At 49.7% G+C, this 17,354-nt stretch overlaps 1 protein-coding gene across 1 annotated transcript; it reads left to right on the top strand.

Moving 5' to 3' along the window:
- The first annotated feature begins 7,963 nt into the window (after positions 1-7,963).
- Positions 7,964-16,012, top strand: CD40LG (CD40 ligand). The gene is made up of 6 exons (XM_059859442.1): positions 7,964-8,250; positions 10,374-10,511; positions 11,293-11,335; positions 11,636-11,692; positions 11,961-12,023; positions 13,911-16,012. Exons 1-6 carry the CDS (start codon positions 8,095-8,097, stop codon positions 14,303-14,305), a joined length of 852 nt encoding a protein of 283 aa, XP_059715425.1. The 5' UTR covers positions 7,964-8,094; the 3' UTR covers positions 14,306-16,012.
- The last annotated feature ends 1,342 nt before the right edge of the window (positions 16,013-17,354 follow it).

Here is a 17,354-nt window from a genome sequence, read left to right as displayed (position 1 = left end):
AGCCCTGTGTCTGATTTATTGTGCATGAGTTATGTTTGCAGGAGTCTTCTCCATGTGAAACTTGTTCTTCTGGTGTGACTTCATCATGGGGGACCTGCGTGTGGATAATCATCTCTGTTTTGGGTTTTTTTTAGCACCATCATCTCCTGAAACAGAGTGCTTGAACAAGTTATGTTTCTCTGGTTTTTTCTACACAATTTTTTTCACATCTCATGGGGACGCTCTAGCAAGGATGAAGCAGTTGACATGTTCAGGGGTTTCCAGCCACCAGCTTGTCACAGCCTGAGTATGGTGGGAGAGAGGCCGGGCATGGGGATGCAAGAAGGGCTGGTGTTCTGCAGATGCTATCAGGATGTACCTCTGGCCCCTGTGATAAATACGAGATGAACTGAGGTCTCCAAGCCTGTGTAAATAAACAGTGTGCTCCAAGAAGCACCCTCTACCTGCCAGTAAGAGCCTCTGGTACCTGGAAATTGTAGCAGCTTTGCTCCCAGCATCAGCAGGATGCAGGAGCTGGGGCTGCAGCATCCTCCTGGAGATGACCTGCTTTCATGTCAGAGCCTTGCTGGCTGGGATCCACCCAGGCTGGAGCTATCTCTGATGGTTCTGTAGGGTATTGTGCTGCTCAGATGTCTGTACTCAGTCAGGAGTTTCTACAAAAGTTTCTTCCCATTCACTTCTGTCTGGAGGCTGTCTATGCTCCTTTGGCCATCAGCAGAACCAGCTGAGCAAGGTCAGTGCTCAGCCCAAGCCCAGGTTTTGCACCCGCTCTGGTCAGGGTGTCAGGACTGCCAGGCTGCTTGGGGCTGTCATCCACTCTTCCCCACTGTGGCTGCCGGTGTTTGGGCTGAGCACACACTGAGCCAGCCCTGCTCCCATGGACTGTGGGGAAAGCCATTGTGAACCTTGACAAGGCACTCACCAATCATGAGGTGCCGTTTCCTTGCAAAGGAAACCGGCACCTGAGGACTCATCAGACAGAGGAATTCCTGAAACAGCCGTGTTTTATGGAAACCAGCCTTCTTATTTTCTCTGAGCAGGTTTTGTCCCTGGCATGAGAACAAAGAACATTGTTATGTGAGCAGCAGCTTTTGCAGCTTTACTTTGCTCTTTTTGCCTCTGCAGCCTGAACTGTGGCTACATCCCTAGGCCACTGGGCAGGTGAGGCAGGATGTGTGCTTGACTGCAGGGCTTCTCTGGCATCTCCTGTGGCATCATATTCCAGCCTGGAGACCCTTCATTTTTAGCCACAGTTTTCCAGATGGCTGTGTGAGGCAGCGAGGGAGAAGTGGACCGGGCAGGGAGAGGAGCTGGAGGAATCAGTAGATGGCAGAGTTGTTCTCTGCTCTCTTCTCTTCCTCTCACAGGTTCACAGGGATTTTATGGGGGATTTGTTACCAAGATGATGCCCCAGAGCCGTAGGTATTCAGCCTGGCCAAGGAGCAAGTTCAGTCTGGAGCTGGGTTGAGCAATCCCATCATCATGCCACAGCTGAGACAGGAGTGGAAGCATGTAGGGAAAGGGCTCCACATGATGCCGACATGACCTGCTCAGAGCACCCTGGCTTACAGCTCCGAGGCAAAAGGGCTGTGTGATGCCACTGCAGTGTGTAAACATGCATGGAAGGCAGCACTACTCTGCCTTTGCATTGCTTTGCAAGAGATTCAAGACTGATTTTGCTGCCTCTGACCATGCATGCAGTGTCTTGGTTGGGCTCCCAGACTGAGATGGCTGCATGTGAGTTTCCACCTGCCCATGGTGCTGCCTTCTCCATGGGGTTGGTTAGTCCCAAGTAGGGGCTGAGGATTTCCTCCACTAAGCTCTCAGGTCAGAGCAGTGTTCCTGCACACCTTTGGCTGCTCACCCTTCCTGGCTCATCTCATGCCACTGACAGCAGTGTCACCCGCTCTTGCTCACCTTGGGGCCATGTGTGACCCCAATGGGATCCTAGTTATCTAGAGGTTGGAGCACAAGCCCCCCAGGAGATCCAAAGATCAACGAGGAGAGAGGATAAATGACAGCAAAGACTGAAGGGGGAGGAGTGAAGGGCCACAGATGTGATTCCCATAGCAGTGAAGAAAGCCCTGTGATGAGAGCCTTGTGGAGCTTGATGTGTGAAGGGTTTGGGAAAAGATGGGTAATTTGCATTAATATTGCCACGGCAGGGGGATTGTGGTGTAACAGAGAAGAAACAGGAAAAGATTGAAGAAGTGGCTGCCAATTCTGCCTGGGGTGATTGCTCATGTCTTGATAAGTTTCAATCAGGATCCAGATGATTTCCTGCAGGATGTGTCACTGTGCAGCCCCAGTGGAATAACCAGGCATAGCTAGCCCAGGACTCAGCCACGGTGAAGGCTCACTGCAAACCTCTACCTATGGCGGGAGGGAAAGGAGAGAAGGACTGAGTGGAACAACAGCTGATTCAGGTTGTGTGTTACCCACCTCCCAGGACACGAACCCCCACAAAATCATTGGGATCCCATCCATCCCAGAGCTGCACATGACATCTCCTCCCGGACTTTGGTCAAGAGCTGTGAAGCTATCCATGAGGCTCAATGCCTTGATCCACTGGCATGTCCCAGCCAGTGGCCAGGGACCCTTGTGGGGTGGTAGGAGCTGAGGTGGCTCTGCTGTGGCAAGGCTGGGTAGTGGCAAGGTTTGTCTGTGGAGCCCAGCAAGTGCTTGGAGCCAGTTGCAGTCGTGGCTGGACTGGGCTAAGCCCCACAGTGGGGACAGGAACAACAGCATCCTCCCTCTCCTTCTGAAGCTTTTGTTTCATTTGTGTGTCCCACATGGATGCTGAACAGGCAGTTCTGTCTACCTTTTTGTCCCAACGGGACAGGCAGAGAGGAAGGAGAGATGCAAAGGTGATGCTAGGACCCTCCCCACCCACCCATCGTGCCATGCTGTGGGAGGCAGCACTGGTACTGCCAGCCCTGCAGCCACCCCGGGTTTTGCTTTCCCCCACTCCTCCCTTCTCCTTTCACAACATGAAAAGGCAGAGCCTCGCCGGGGCGTTTCACTGTGGTTTTGATGGGTGCAGGCCCCCGCACCCCATGCAGAGAAAGCAGCTTTCAACACTTGACCGAGAATGGGGGAAGGCAGGGGATGTTCTGCTCCCTTCCGCCGTGACTCAGGCAAGAGGGGCTTGTTTGGCAGGGCCAGGGCCGTGGGCCTCCCCACACTGGGCTCTATTTTTAGGAAGTTGGGAGAAATAGGTGCAGTCTTCACAACAAGAAGTTTCTAGTGCCATTTGTGGTTTCGCAGCTACAGTAAAGCTCAGCATCAGCAGTTCTGAGGCCAGGTGCTCTCTGTGGCTCAGCACAGCAAGGCTGGCATTGTCACCCAGATGTGGCATGAAAGCCACATGCCCTTCGGGGCCCTCCATCCTCTGTGGGGTCACTGGGGCTTGTTTCTTTGCGGTTCCCTGCTCTCTACCCACCTCAATTTCCACCTCAGGGGAAAAGTCTGGCTCAGGGTGCAACTGTGGATTGTACAGAAGGGCAGGGAGGTGAGGGGGTAAGGAGGGAAGGGGGCACAAGGGACAGTGACCCTTGGAACAGGGTTGCTCGGAGGGACAGCAGCACCCCAATGCCACCCCCTGTTGCTCTTTTTCTGTTGTTCTTTGCTGCTCTGGATGGTGGCAGAGAAGATGCCTGGAGGGCCAGATGTTCTCTCACATCTGCAGGGAAAATGCAGTAGAGATGACACTGTACATCTGATCTGATCTAATCTACCTGCTGTGTTCACATCTGCTGGAGCTTGGAACTTTTGCTCATCTCCACATGGGTTTCTCTATGGCTGAGGACCATGGCAAGCAATGGGGCTGCAGCCTGCCATTGCCACCATGGTGGCTACAACCAGCATATTCTTCTCTTCTCTTCCATAGGGGTATGTGACTTTCATGAGGATTGACATGTTTTTCTCTCCCTGAAACTGCTTCTTGCTGCTCTGGACTCCAAGAATTTTATCTTATTTGACTGAGGTAGATAGTGAACAGAAATCGTAATGCAACCTTTCCTTCTCTGGATGCTGGTGGTTTTCTGTGGTGCTCTGGCTATTTCTGTTCCCTCTTCCTCTCTGATGGCAGGGTTGTCCTGGAGACATGACAGCTCAGAAGGTACAGGAGAGTGAAAAATCTAGAGAAGTGAAAAAGCAAATGGCAGAAAAATTCAAATTTCCCTTCTGCCCCTGGCCCTGGGCTGAAGGGACTTAATTTATGTTTCTCTCTTTGATTCCTTTCTGCATCCCTCCCACGGCATTGCAGGCAAACTCCTTTTCTGACTCAGAATAAGATCTTCTTTTCGAGTGTATTGTTCTTAGCACTGCACAACACCCAGCTTTTGTTAATTATAAAGAGCATGTGCGGCAACCATCACATTTTAAAAAGCTAGTCAAGAAACCACAGCGTGCACCCAAAAAACCCCAAAAAATCACTCTCTTCTCAGCAGCTTTCACCTTGCTGCCTTCAGAGATGCTCCCAGGCTTTGACAGATCACAGGGGCAGGCAACCGGATATTTTCTCAGTAAACAAAACTCAGAACCCCAAATACAAATGGAGACAATTTGCTGATCAGTGGAAATACCACAGCTTGGGCAATAGGAATGCAAGCAGTGGATCACATTTTCCCATCGTCTTACCCAAGGGTTATCTGCTGGAGGAACTGTACCGGTTTGGGTTCACAGGTGGGTGTGTATGGTTACGTTCAGAGTGTTTGGGACGTGAAAGAAAACCCGATTGGTTTCTTGGTGATGGGCTCATCACCAGGTGAAGATGTGACTTCATCTTCCCTGGGATTATCTCATGAAGGCAGACTGTTCCTTCTGGTGTTGGGTCCTCTCTTCCTCGCCCATCATCTCTCTGGATCATGTCCCACTTTCCCTAAGACTGTATTCCCCGCTTTGCTACACTCCCCCATGTTCCTACAGCAGCCAAACAGTCAGGGATATGCATCCCCCCCCATCTCTACTATTCATTTGAGGTGGCAATAGAGCATGTCCCGAGGGGCCAACAACCCCACATACCCTGCAGCAGGTCCCTAGCTTGTCTGGCTCTGAATAGCCACAGTGCCAGAATGGCTCATTGGGGGTCTGCCTGCCTCAGGGCTTGGTCAGATCCTTCTGCCTGATCCAACGCCCCTGCTCTGCAGCCGTGGTGCTCCAGGTTGAGCCACAGAAGCCTCAGGACCAGGTGCTGCAGAGTGGACAGTTCACAAGGGTTGCTCCCCGCCAGTTACAGCAGCAAGGGGCTGGATTGCAGGTGTGGAGCAGTGGTTTCCTGAAGAGGAGCTGCTGCTGAACCTCTGCCAGGATCCCCACTGTCATATTTTCCACCTGGTTTCTCCTATCAGGGTGCTGCCAAGGAGCAACTCAGTTTCCTGGTTTGCAGCACCGGTGGCCAACGGTGATGTTCTGTGCTGGGTACCCAAAACTGGAGCCCTTCCCCATCCTCCTCACCAAACTTGTCAGCCCATCTAAGGTTCCAGCCTCCATCAAGGAGCATGCAACAGGACCAGTGGCATACTTGGTCTTTTCAACATTTCCTACAGGCTCTTCTCATTTCAGTGAAGCGGGTGGCTCTACGGAAATGTCTTTGGAAAGGTTTTGTCCACTGGAGAAAGCCAGGGCTCAGGAATAGCTGTGCAAAAACTCTCTGCAACACTCAGCACTGTGGTTTCACACGTTGTTGGCTGCCTCTGTCCCAGCACATTCGGGAACAGTATTAAATGATGACTTGTCATGTAATTTAGTTTCACATGTAGTGACTTCCCCCAGATGTGTTAAATTTAGAGGAAACTCTAAAGAGCCCTGGAAAATGCTGGTGTGATGTGTGTAAGGCAAAGCATGTGAACTTCAGGGAGCTAGTGCTGCTCCCCACTATGGCCTCGTGGCCCCCAGCTGTCTGGAGTATTATTGGGGATTTTCACATGGCCTTCTGCCTATGGCAAACTTGCCATGATAGGGACAGTATGTAGGAGCTTGATGTCAGACCAGATGCCTGAGAGGAGACCAGGCTGGGCCTTTCCAAAGATTATGGCAATTTTAAGGCAAAAAGAAATAAAATCAGGCACTTGGCAGTGGCCCCAGGCTATGTGTGGGCTTGGTCCTCTGCACAGCAGAGCTTCAAGCCTGGGGGACCAGGTCCAAAGGTCAGTGATGCTGAGGAGACCCTCTTTGGAGACACGAGTAATGTATCCCCAGCACTGTTTAGGTCACCTTGTTGTTGCTGGGAGGACATTCCTGAAGAGACTGGAAAGCCCTGGTGAGCTGAGCAGCAAGGCAGCCTTTGGATGGTCAGGGTGTGTGGGCAGCCCTCAGAGTATGGACACTCAAGAGGAGGGACTTTAGCAGCTGCTCTCTCCTCTAGGAGGCAAAAGGGGAGCTGACCTCTGAGCTGGCAGTCTCTTCCCAAAGGATGAGCCCTACCCCTCACTGCAGAGGTGTGACAGTCCTGGCAAGCTGAAGGGTTACATGACTCCAAAGCACCAGCCAGGGCCTCAACCCCAAGGCATCCTCTATCCTGTTACTCAAATGCTGCCCACAAAGACCCTGTAGCCATCCCATACTTGTGATTAAGATGTTATGTTTAGGAGCACAAGTGACCTGCTAAGGTCAAACCCTGATTCAGTTGCAGAGGTGTTTGTGCTTTGTTACCAGCATTTGCATTTGCAGCTCACAACACCTTAACCACACAGGGCAGGATGCAGGAGAGAAGGCAGATAGGGAAAGCAGATGCTGGACTCCATCCTGCGATGCTCTAAGCAGCCCCAAAAGGCACTATGTACCCTCCTCTCCTGGGACTGCTGGCAAGCAGGACCTGTTCAGCACCCCCCGCCAACAGGATCCAACCCTGTATTAGCTGTGTGCACATCTGATAAGAACATCTCTAGAATACCACTTTCAAAACAACTCTACGTGATGGTTGCTGAAGCCTTCAAACCAGTGCTCCAGTCCTCCTCAACACATTCTTGCAGCTCCCCCCCTCCTCTGCAACCCAAGAAACCCCCACATTTATTCTCTTTACATGGAGAAAATTAGGTCTGTCCCCTGTTGCAAGCAATGAGGACCCCCTGGTATTTACTTGGTATATTATTTTAGCTGCGTTACGTGTACTCATGAATGTTGGATTCCTGAAGAGCCAGGGGACAGGACCTTTCCTCCCTGCAGCCAGCTTGAGAGGGGTCAGGGTGTAGAGGGGACATGGGTTTCTCAAAGTTGCATGGCAGTGATGCTGAGAGGTCAGAAGCTGGCTGGAGTATCTGGCATTCCCAACAGCCCTTTTCATGCCTAGGTAAATAGATACAGGTAACAGGAATAAGTTGTGCCCTTGGGTACAGGGTGAGCACCTCACTAGGGTATCAAGAAAGCTGCCTAAAACTTGTCTCTGCAAACTAATAGCCATGCACCAAGCTCGAAGTCCCATTGTCTGCTAAGGAGCATAAAAGCTGTGCCCACACCAGAGTTACAATGTCTGTACAGATGGTCCTTTCTCCCAGATCATCCAGCCTACCCAGGCAGAGACATCATCCAGGGGTAGCACAAGGGAAAGCAGAAACCAGCACAACCTACCTGCCTCAGCCAAGCATCTTCACTGCAGAAATCATCCTTCTCTTAGAGGAAATCAAAAGGAAAAAGCTATTCTTCCCCTTTTGAGAAACAACCAAATTTCTGAGCGCTTCCCAGCCCCTGGCAGCCCACAGTACTGCTCAGCAGCTCTGTACTCGTATTCAGTGTACATTTCTTTTAAGGCAATTTGCCACAGAACTTTCATCCACAACAGTAAAAAAACTCACCAGGGAATATTTTTGAGTGATTCGAGGGCAGATATGAATATACAAAATAAGAACCTTTCTCTGTTTCTGGTAGAACAGTAGGAAAAAGCTTGGAAGTGCAACAGAGAAGAAAGTCTAAGCAACTTTTTTGTTGTTTGTTCTGGGAGATGGTAGTGAACAAACCTACCCACTATGAAGAGCTTTTTCCAGGAAGTGTAGGTTGCTGTACCCTGTATCCCCTGAGCAGCAGGCGCTCGCACAGCAGTTCTCATGCTACTTGCAAGCAGCGCATTTGGAGGAGCCCCAGCAACGTGCACGGAGGATGAACGAACCCTATGGCCCTGAGGCACCCCGTCCCATCAGCAGCACATCTCCTGGCATCATGAAAATGTTCATGGGCTTCCTCACTGTATTTATTGTAGTGCAGACCATTGGGACCGTGCTGTTCTGTTTGTATCTTCACATGAAGATGGATAAGGTAAGCCGAGAAAGTTGTCTCTGTCCCTGCTTTATTGCTGGCATGCTTTGACTTCAGGTCTGGTGAGATCTGCTCACTAGTAGGATGAACATGGTGGAAAATGGTGCTGACCTCTGGATGGAGGCAGCAGTATCATTTATCACACCCATGTTCTCATTTCTGCTTTAATTTGCCATGAGACGTATATGGGAGATCTGTTCCCCTTGCTAACAAAAAGAGAATGACCAATCTCCAAGACAGAATAAATCTGCTAGCTGATGGCTAGTCTGAGGGCAAGAGGGTGTGGTTTGTAGCGCTTATTAGCTCTGTGACTTTAACTGAGAGAATGAAAGGTCCAGAAATAAATTTTTTTTCATATTTCATTGATTTTATCAACATCTTACTTCAGGTGATGTCTGCAGTTTAGGGATGAAAAGACTGGACCCTAGTACTTCTTCTGTTTTTGAAGGTACACAGTACTAGTGATCCTGTCCCATACTTGAGACAGTACTACCAAAAAGTTAAAGTCCAGAAAGCTCTTTTTGAGGTTGGCATGGCTGCAGCTGCACTGCATGATGCCTAAAATCACCAATCTAAAGCTGCTTTCCTTCAAGCAAGAAATGACTGCCTGCTAAAAAAATATGTGCCTAAAACCCAGAATGCATTTTTCTTACCTAATACACTGATACGGTGGATGTTACTGATTTTTACATGTGTCGTTACAACTTAAATTGAAATTTAGATGTGTGGTTTCTGATCGACAAGGGTGGAGAACACTGTTGAGCTAGAGGGGCTTTAGTATTAGAGGGCTTGAAAGGGACTTCACTACATGGAGGTTGCAGGCTCGCATGAAGGAATGTGTAAAGGGTCTCTGGCAAAGGGAAGTGTGACTACAGGGGGACATGGCCCAGGATCAGAGGCAGCTGAAGTGCAGTCACAGGTGGCAAGAAGATTTCAGTTGCCTTCAGAACTTGTGGCAGGGCTTAAAATCTGATCCTCCATATCCTAGTGCTGCCTATGCTGTGCTCTCTGCCCAGCTGTGTGTCTTCATGTCCAGCTGCATTCCTCTTTACCACTTAAGTGAATGTTAGGTTTTTACAAGGAACAAAAAACCAACAAAAAAACAAACAGGTGTAAATATAAAAATCAGTGTTTTGATGCATTTAATTATTTTCTTATTGGCTTTCTGATTATTTTTTTTTTTCAGTCTGAGGATCTTGTCACAATTCAGCCCCAGCCTACATGTTGTTTTGTTTTGCTGGCAATGCTTTTAGTCAATAAGCGAGTAGAAAAAATTTTAAACCCCTCTGAGTGGACAAGGTGGTGAGGGGCTGAGTGAGCATCCCAGCTGCCTGCTGAGGCCATTGGGGAAGGACCGGCAAAACCCCTGAGCCACACACTGGGATTTCTGTTTCTTTAGGGAAAGTTAGAGATGGACATTTAAATTAATTATCAAGGTGATAGAAGATAGATCCTTATTGAAAAAGCAGGGCAAGCCCGATGAAGGCAAAAAATGACGAGGAGCATTCCATCTTATCAGAAGGCTAGTTAATTACTTTATTATACTATATTGTTCTATATTATATTACATCTAAACTGAATCTGCACAAAGCACTTGACTGCACAGAATCTTGTGACTGTCTGCCAACAGTTCCGACACACACACATGAATTCAATTGGTCAATGAATCCAAACACTCACACCAGAATCCAATTACCAATTTCCTTCAGGTAAACAATCTTCCACAATGCATTCCACTTGTGAACAACAAGAGGCGCAGCAATTGAGATAAGAATTGGTTTTTTCTTTCTTTTCTTTGCTTCTCTCACTGATTCTCTCGGGTTCAGAGAACGTGAATCCCACAGATCCTGAGCAATCCTCCTGTCACCTAGCATTATCATTCAGGGTGAGCTCCATGGGTTCGATTCCCAGTGGATGAAGGCACAGATGCTGTGTTGGGTGTCTGGTGGGAGCTCTTTCTGCCCACGGGTTGTCTGCTCACCTCATCCCAGTTCTGAACATCCAACCCCGAGCTTCCCAGGCTGGATTTATTGCTGGTAGGAATGCAGCGTGGCTCTGCTGCCAGCTGTTGCAGGTTTCCTACTAACATCCCATTGACCCTCCCTTCTCTCCTCTGTCGGCAGATGGAAGAGGTGTTGAGCTTAAATGAAGATTACGTCTTCCTGAAGAAAGTACAGAAATGTCAGACAGCAGAAGGTCAGAAGTCGACATTATTGGACTGTGAAAAGGTTATAAAGGGCTTCCAGAACATCCAGTGCAAGGTACATGCTGTTGGGTGGATAAAGATCTCACTGAAGAAGGAGGGGGTCCCAATCACACACAGAGCTTCACCCCAAGCTTTTTTTTAAAACCATGGGTGTTCTTTACTTTTAGGCTGTGTAGCACATGCTCTTTTTTATACTGTATTCTTTTTACACTATATTGATATTATTGAGAAATCTTAATTGATTTTTCCTAAAATGCTCTTAACCAGAGCACATCTAGCTGCAGCATGCCATGGTGTGTTTGTGGCTTTTGGTGGGCAGGATGAACCTACAGCCACCTTGGCACTTCTCCCTGATTCCAGTCTGAAAATTATTGATTTTCTGCTGTCTGGTGCCTTGCTCCAGTCCTCTGCTGGGTGGCTGTGAGGATGCTTGTGGCCGCCTGCCACTGGGAACACATTTCTGCCCACTTTTCCCAGGTGTCAGTGCAAGGCTTGGGCCAGGAAGCAGCTACTGGCAACCAGTGAGGAGGAGGATGAGGGTGCTGTGCAAATGGTTTATCTTATTGTTTTCAATAAACTTTACCCATCATTTTAATTGAATAAAACCTAAGACCATAAACCCTATAAACTCCTTGCTGCAAACAGCCCATAGTCATGTGTGAAGCTGGGGAAGGTACAAGAGGGGCTCTCTGGCTTCTGATATCCTCTGTCATGAGCTGACAGGGCTGTTGGAGCCAAATATCACCAACCTTAGCAATGACCAGAGCATCTTTTATATAGAAACTTTCAAAATCATTAATTTGGGAAAAAACCATATATTTTTGCTGTTGTAACAGAATGGATCCCCCAAGGAGCAGCCCAGGTTTGAAATGCAGAGAGGTGAGTTTCCTGGTGTAGCCAGTGCACTCATGGCTAGCTGGGGCAGGAGAAGTTCCTTGGCCTGGGAAGGGGTTTCCTTCAATAGCCCGTGAGTTTCTCAGAGCATGGTGTGGAGGCAAGGGACGGGTTGGGGTTTGGAGCATCCCCATGGGTGTAGGACTGAGCTCGGTGTGGGCTGGCAGAGGGGGACACTGGGCATGGCTGTCTCCCCAGGGCAGGCGGTTCTGGGTGCCAGAGTAGACAGTCTCAAGTTGTTGAAATTGAGCTTGAAATTAAATCTGTGGCCTTTTTACATTGCAGGTCCTGAGCACCATGAGCATCCCCGTGTGACTCACAAGAACGAGACATCTGTGGCAGGTGAGGTGTGGGCACATCCAGGTCCTGTTCCAAGGGTGGGCGAGGTGGCACCATCTCCTCCACTGGCTTCATCCATCAGAGGCTTTACCTCAGAGGCACCTGCAGGTCTTTGCTGAGTGCAGTCCTGCCTCACTCTGGGCTGGGCGTGGAATCTTGAGATTATGTCTTGGCCTGTAGAGAAACATTAAGTGCTGCAGTCCCTGCAGAGGAGCCCTGGGGAAACAGCGAGTGCCAACGCATCAATAACGCTGGCCTTTCTAAATTGCAGCAGAGAAGAGGAAGCCAATTGCAGTTCACCTGGCAGGTCAGCAGAGCAACAAGGCAGGCTCAGGTAAGACAGACTCACTTGGTCCTACCTTGACCAGGGAGCCAGAGGGACACAACAGTGTGCATTCCCAGTCCTGCCCATGGCTCTCTAAGGGCGGGGAACGGGACAGAACAACTCCGGCACAAAAGCGTGTCCCCAAAACACAGCAAACCTCCCAGCGGTCACGTCGCCGCTGCACCTGTGCCACGTGGGGTTCGCGCATCCCAAGTGTCCTCAGTAGCCCTATGTGAGCCCTTCCTCGAAATGCACCACAAGGGCTTAATCTTTCCAGTGTTTTTTATGAGTGGAAGACTTTTTAGCTTTGTATTTAAGGAAAGCAACCTCCCAATTTTCTTTTGTTCTTAAAATTGACCTTGTTGCTCTCCTGGCCATCTCTTGCTAGGGTGGCTGCTGCTGGAGGGCTCTGCTTGCGTTTGCATCTGTTGATTTAACCCTCTTCTCACCCATAGTACTCCTGGTAGTAAGATGGGCTGGCTGACGGCTTTAAAGTTGCAACATAGGGCTCCAAACCGGTTTAGTCAAGGTGCAATTATTCACAGCCATGGCCACATCAGATTTGAGAGAAACACCTGAGTCCTTTTGCATTTTGCATCCCACTGTATCAACTGTGGTTGCTCTTGCTGCTCTGTCCCTCGGCTTAGCCTTAGCTGAGGGACTTCCCACAGTAGCAAGGCTTACCAAAGTGAGTGTGAGCTTGCAAGGTTGGTCACTCCATCTGGCAAGGATTTCACAATCTAAGCATTTCTGATTTAATTCTGGAGTAACTGACAGTAATCGGCAACTGCTCTTTCCGTCTCTGATGCAACATTTCACCAGTGCTCAGTCTACCTGTGGAAAGCTTAGTGTTAGATAAGATCAGAGAAGTGAGAAACTTGCTGTATTTTAAAACTCCCTGCTCAAACACTTGTTGAGCCTATAAAGCAGGATCCAGACAGCAGCAGTTGCCGTGAGTTCAACTCTGTGTGGGGAAATATCCCTGTGGGATGCTTGGTCAGGGCCCATGGGCTGCGTGGCTCTTCCAAGACTACCCATGGGATAGTCGAACCCATTATTCCCCTTGGAGCCAAGTTGCTCCCCTTGGCTGCTCTTCCAGGTGTCTCTGTAGGCTGGGGAAAGCAGATGTCCAAATTCCAGAGGTCATAGCTGAGCTCAGCCCCTACAGCCATGGCTTCCAGGTCTCTGTATAGGCTTATCTGCACTAACCACATGAGCTACCGTGATGACACCAAAAGTGTCCCCAAATCCATGGCATCACCTGATCTGTGTGGGCCATGGTCCTGGCAATGGCAAACAGCACTCACTGTGCTAAGCCCTTGCAGCTCTGCACTTAGGTAGGGATAGCAACGGTGCAATCTTAATTTTTGCACTTCCATGGTAAACCCTTGCCATCTCCAGAGGCCGAGAGGAGGAAGGACTCTAGAGGAAAGGCAGCCCCCAGCTGGGAAAAACTGGGATGGGAGGCTGAAGAGCAGTTGCTGCATATTTTGGTAGTGCTCTGAGGGCTTGGAGGGTGTCCCTCTAAAGTCCATGAAGGCAGCAAATGGAAGTGACACAGTGTTTGGTCTGTTCTGGTAAACACAGGCAGTCTTCCTCCCTAAGCATTTCCACTTGGCTGGATGAAAGAAGCTAAATGTACCTCCACTCATGTATCTAGTCAAGGCTGACAAAGCCAGTGATCAGCAAACAAGGGTTAAATCTGCTCTGGCCTTGGGGAAGGGTCCCCGCTCCCCTGGGCTGGGAATGGTGTCCTGGGCTGGGTACCCCACTAACTGCGCCTCACAGACAGACAGAGGCTTTGAGGCCAGATGTCTGCGTGTGTTCCCCCCAAATCAGCCTGCCAAACTGGAAGTCTCCTTCTCTGAGCTCACCTGCCACGCTCTCTCCCTGCAGTGCTGGAGTGGAGGGAGACCATGTATGGCCCCACAAACAGCTTGATATCCAACAAGGAGGGGAAACTGAAGGTGGAGGAAGCAGGGCTCTACTACATCTACTCCCAAGTCAGCTTCTGCACCACGGAAGTGTCTTTGGCACCCTTCACCCTCTATATTTATTTACATATCCCCAAGGAAGAGGACCGGCTCTTGCTGAAAGGACAAAACACACAGACCTCTTTGAAGACGCATGAAGAAGAAAGACACTCGAAGACCGTCTGTGGACTCCAGTCCATCCGTGTGGGAGGTGTCTTCAACCTCCGGGAAGATGACATGGTCTTTGTCAATGTGACAGACTCCACAAAAGTGAAGTACAGCCACGGCAACACCTACTTTGGCATCTTCAAGCTGTAGTGAGGAAAGGGCTGTCCTGAACTAGGAATCCAGCTCAACTTTCTTGAACAAAGTGCCTTTCCCTTTTTCCCTTATTTATGTTCCTCTGCCTTTCTGTTTTTCTTGTTTCTTAATTTGTATATTTTGTTATTTATTAATGAGGGCCAAGGGGCCCTGAGAACACAAATGGAACAAAGTTTGAAGATGTTATTATTTGCTTTCAGTTTTTATTCTTTTGCAGCCAGTGATTTGGTACATGCTGGTGTTGTATGTCTGGGTCCACCACATCCCACATTCCTGGCAGGGTTGATGTTCCTGTTATGTCATAAGAGCTTTGTTTACCGAACTCTGCCATCAGTGTTTCTTTCCTAGAAACGTAGGATGGCTCAGGGTACTTCAGCCAAGCTAGGTTCATGCATATCTCTGGTTCCAATCTGCTTACAAACATCAGTGGAAAAACATTTAAAGGCTTAGGAACATCTTCTCTAAAGGAATCAGTAAGCCCAGCACTGGTAGCTGCTGGTGAGGCAATGTTGCCACCCCAACTGTCAGCTGTATCTGGAGAACCCCCTTTTTTCCATCCATGTCTGTCTGTGAAACTCAACCAACTTCCTCAGGGTGGCACTGCCTTGGCTGGGTTCATACTTGGTGACAATCGCTCCACACCAGAGGGGTGATTGGTGGCTGAGGGAGGACTGCAGATTTCAAGGCAGAGAGAAAGTAGGGCACTAGTGGTGGTCTGCTCTTGGTGACCTGAATCAGTTCACCACACTGTCCTCCCACCTCTGCTGGCAGAGGACCCTTTGCCTGTGGACAGTTTCACTACCCTGTGGAAGGGGCACTGGGCACCACCGTCAAAACTGGAACTGCATCTTCTCCTGAGATCCCTCCTACCCAAGGAGGAGGACCAGGAAACCTGCCAGCGGGTGGCAGGACCACCTACTTCTTCCCTCCAAGACACGTGCAGAGCATCTTCTGATTGTTCTCAGTGAGGACGTGTCCACAGGGGCATTTTTCCTGGAGCTCCAGGAGAGCAGGACTGTGCAGATGCCCCCTTGGGCAGGGGGTACCTGGGTGACACTGCACATTAGGGTCTTCCCAACCCTATTCTCCAGCTTGGTCTGCAGGGAGGATGATCAGAGCACAAGGACATTGATTGCATTTTAAAAAACATTTGAAGATGACACATGTGACAAGCCTGGGGTTTTTGGTTGTACCGGTCACACTTAGAGTGTCAAAGTTTGGAAATAATCTTGGATGCCAACAAGTTTGCAAATGGAAGAGCTTCTAGATTTGGACAGTCTTTAGGCTCTGTTGTGCTGGAGTCTGCAGGTCTAGTCCTAACATAGTACCCAAATGCCACCACTGGTGGGACAGAAGGGGCGTTCTTTGCACAGCTCATTGCAGAGCTCGGTGCCCAGCACAGCCTCCTTCAAAATCAATAGAGCTCAGGGACTGTTTGGTTTCACAATAATTTGGTAAGTATTTTTTGGATGTTCTCCAAAAGTACCTAACTTTTTTAGGGGATGGACCACTCTTGTCTGACATCTTGTATGAAGGCTATTTAACTAAACCCATCTTATATTTGTAACCAGAGAGACTGAGTGCCAGAGGACTGTGCATTATGCTGTGTTTTGCAGCATAATTCAGGGTTCATGGTTCCCCCTTCCACAGTGTGGGGTTTCTTCCACTGATCACCCCACAATTAATACAATTTATGGATTCAGACATAGGTGGCTCTGTATGTTTTGAACACTGCTCACCCTTCTCAAAGCCAGGCTGAGATTTCACAGGGTCCTGCTTGGCATCTGGGGACTAAGAGGGCAGTGGGTGGCACTGGGGGTCACAGTGGGGACAACCAGTCCCAGAAGCCTCCAGGGACAGCCATTCCACCATGCTCCTTGGGGCATGTTGAGGTGCCAGGGCCAGGCAACATTAGGAACACTGGCAGAAGAAGGAAACAGAGAGTCCCTGTCCTGAGAGGGCAGTGAGACACCAAGGCTGAAGCCCCTAGCACAGCTATGAAATAGAGGGGTGGGGACTAGTTTTAATGGAATTTAGGACACTTGACTGAAAGAGGATAATTCCTGCCTGTCCTGAGGTCATGGAGCCTGCAGGGATGTCTGTGCTTCAGAGCACAGGGATGGATGCTGCACATGCTGTGTTTGCAGCTGGGCAGCTGCTGCCTCCCAGGGTGCCCCGTGGTAGTGTGGGTCTGACCACATCCCTGCTGCTGCTGAAACACAGCCAGCCCTGTGGGCTAGGCTCCTGGGGGCAGTGCTGGGCTGCCTGAAGAACCACAAACCTCCACAGGGGAGGTGGAGGTGCTCGGTCAGGGTGGGACTGTGGGTGGGAGCTACAAGAGAAACCAAAGATAGTGCAAACTAGCATGGTCTGAGACAGGGGGAGAAGCTTGGAGCAAGTGAATGGGGAGGAGAGCTGTGAGGAGTGTGTGTGTAGCCAAAAACAAGGCATAGAAAACCTGCTCATCACAGGCAGGGAGAAACTGATCAGTGCACACTTTGAAGCCTCCTGCAGCCCCCAGCCTCAATGGCCAGGAGCACCTGCCAGAGACCTTGGGCTGGGCTGTGGTCCCCAGCCCAGATCACTGAGCAGGGATCCAGAAGCTGCAAATTGCATGGCTGAGGAAAACAAAGAGGGGAGGAGAAAAACAGTCATTAAAAAACTCCATAAATTCTGCATCTAGGGCAGCAGATGCCAGCTCTCACCTCCCCTGCCTGTGGGTTGCCTGACCAAGCCCAGCCCCTGCCCCCACGGCTGCCTTTCTCAGGGCTTTTGTTTCTTGCCTCTGTTTCTTGACTTGCCAAAAATAGCCCATGGGATTCAGATGTGAGGTAGGGTGTGAGAGGGGACAAGATGCAATTGCTGCCATTCTGCTGTGTCCTTCTCCCCCAGCCCTGCCTGTTGCCATAGCTGGCACTGTTTCCTCTCCCCATGGAAAGTTTAAAGGTTGTCAATACATCGATTTTTTTCCTTGACGTGAGGCCTCTATGCAAGTCCTCAGGCTGTGGATTTTACCGTTTCCAAACTGATTTTTGTTCTGAGTTAA

This window comes from Haemorhous mexicanus, chromosome 14 (genome assembly GCF_027477595.1).
Source record: "Haemorhous mexicanus isolate bHaeMex1 chromosome 14, bHaeMex1.pri, whole genome shotgun sequence".
In the NCBI taxonomy this organism is placed as follows: domain Eukaryota; kingdom Metazoa; phylum Chordata; class Aves; order Passeriformes; family Fringillidae; genus Haemorhous; species Haemorhous mexicanus.
This window is presented reverse-complemented; position numbering and strand designations above follow the sequence as displayed.

Coding starts and splice junctions, on each gene's coding strand:
- CD40LG (XM_059859442.1), top strand. CDS start 8,095: ATGAACGAACCCTATGGCCCTGAGGCACCCCGTCCCATCAGCAGCACA. Junction 8,251..10,373: donor TTCACATGAAGATGGATAAG/GTAAGCCGAGAA, acceptor CTCTGTCGGCAG/ATGGAAGAGGTGTTGAGCTT. Junction 11,693..11,960: donor GAACGAGACATCTGTGGCAG/GTGAGGTGTGGG, acceptor TCTAAATTGCAG/CAGAGAAGAGGAAGCCAATT.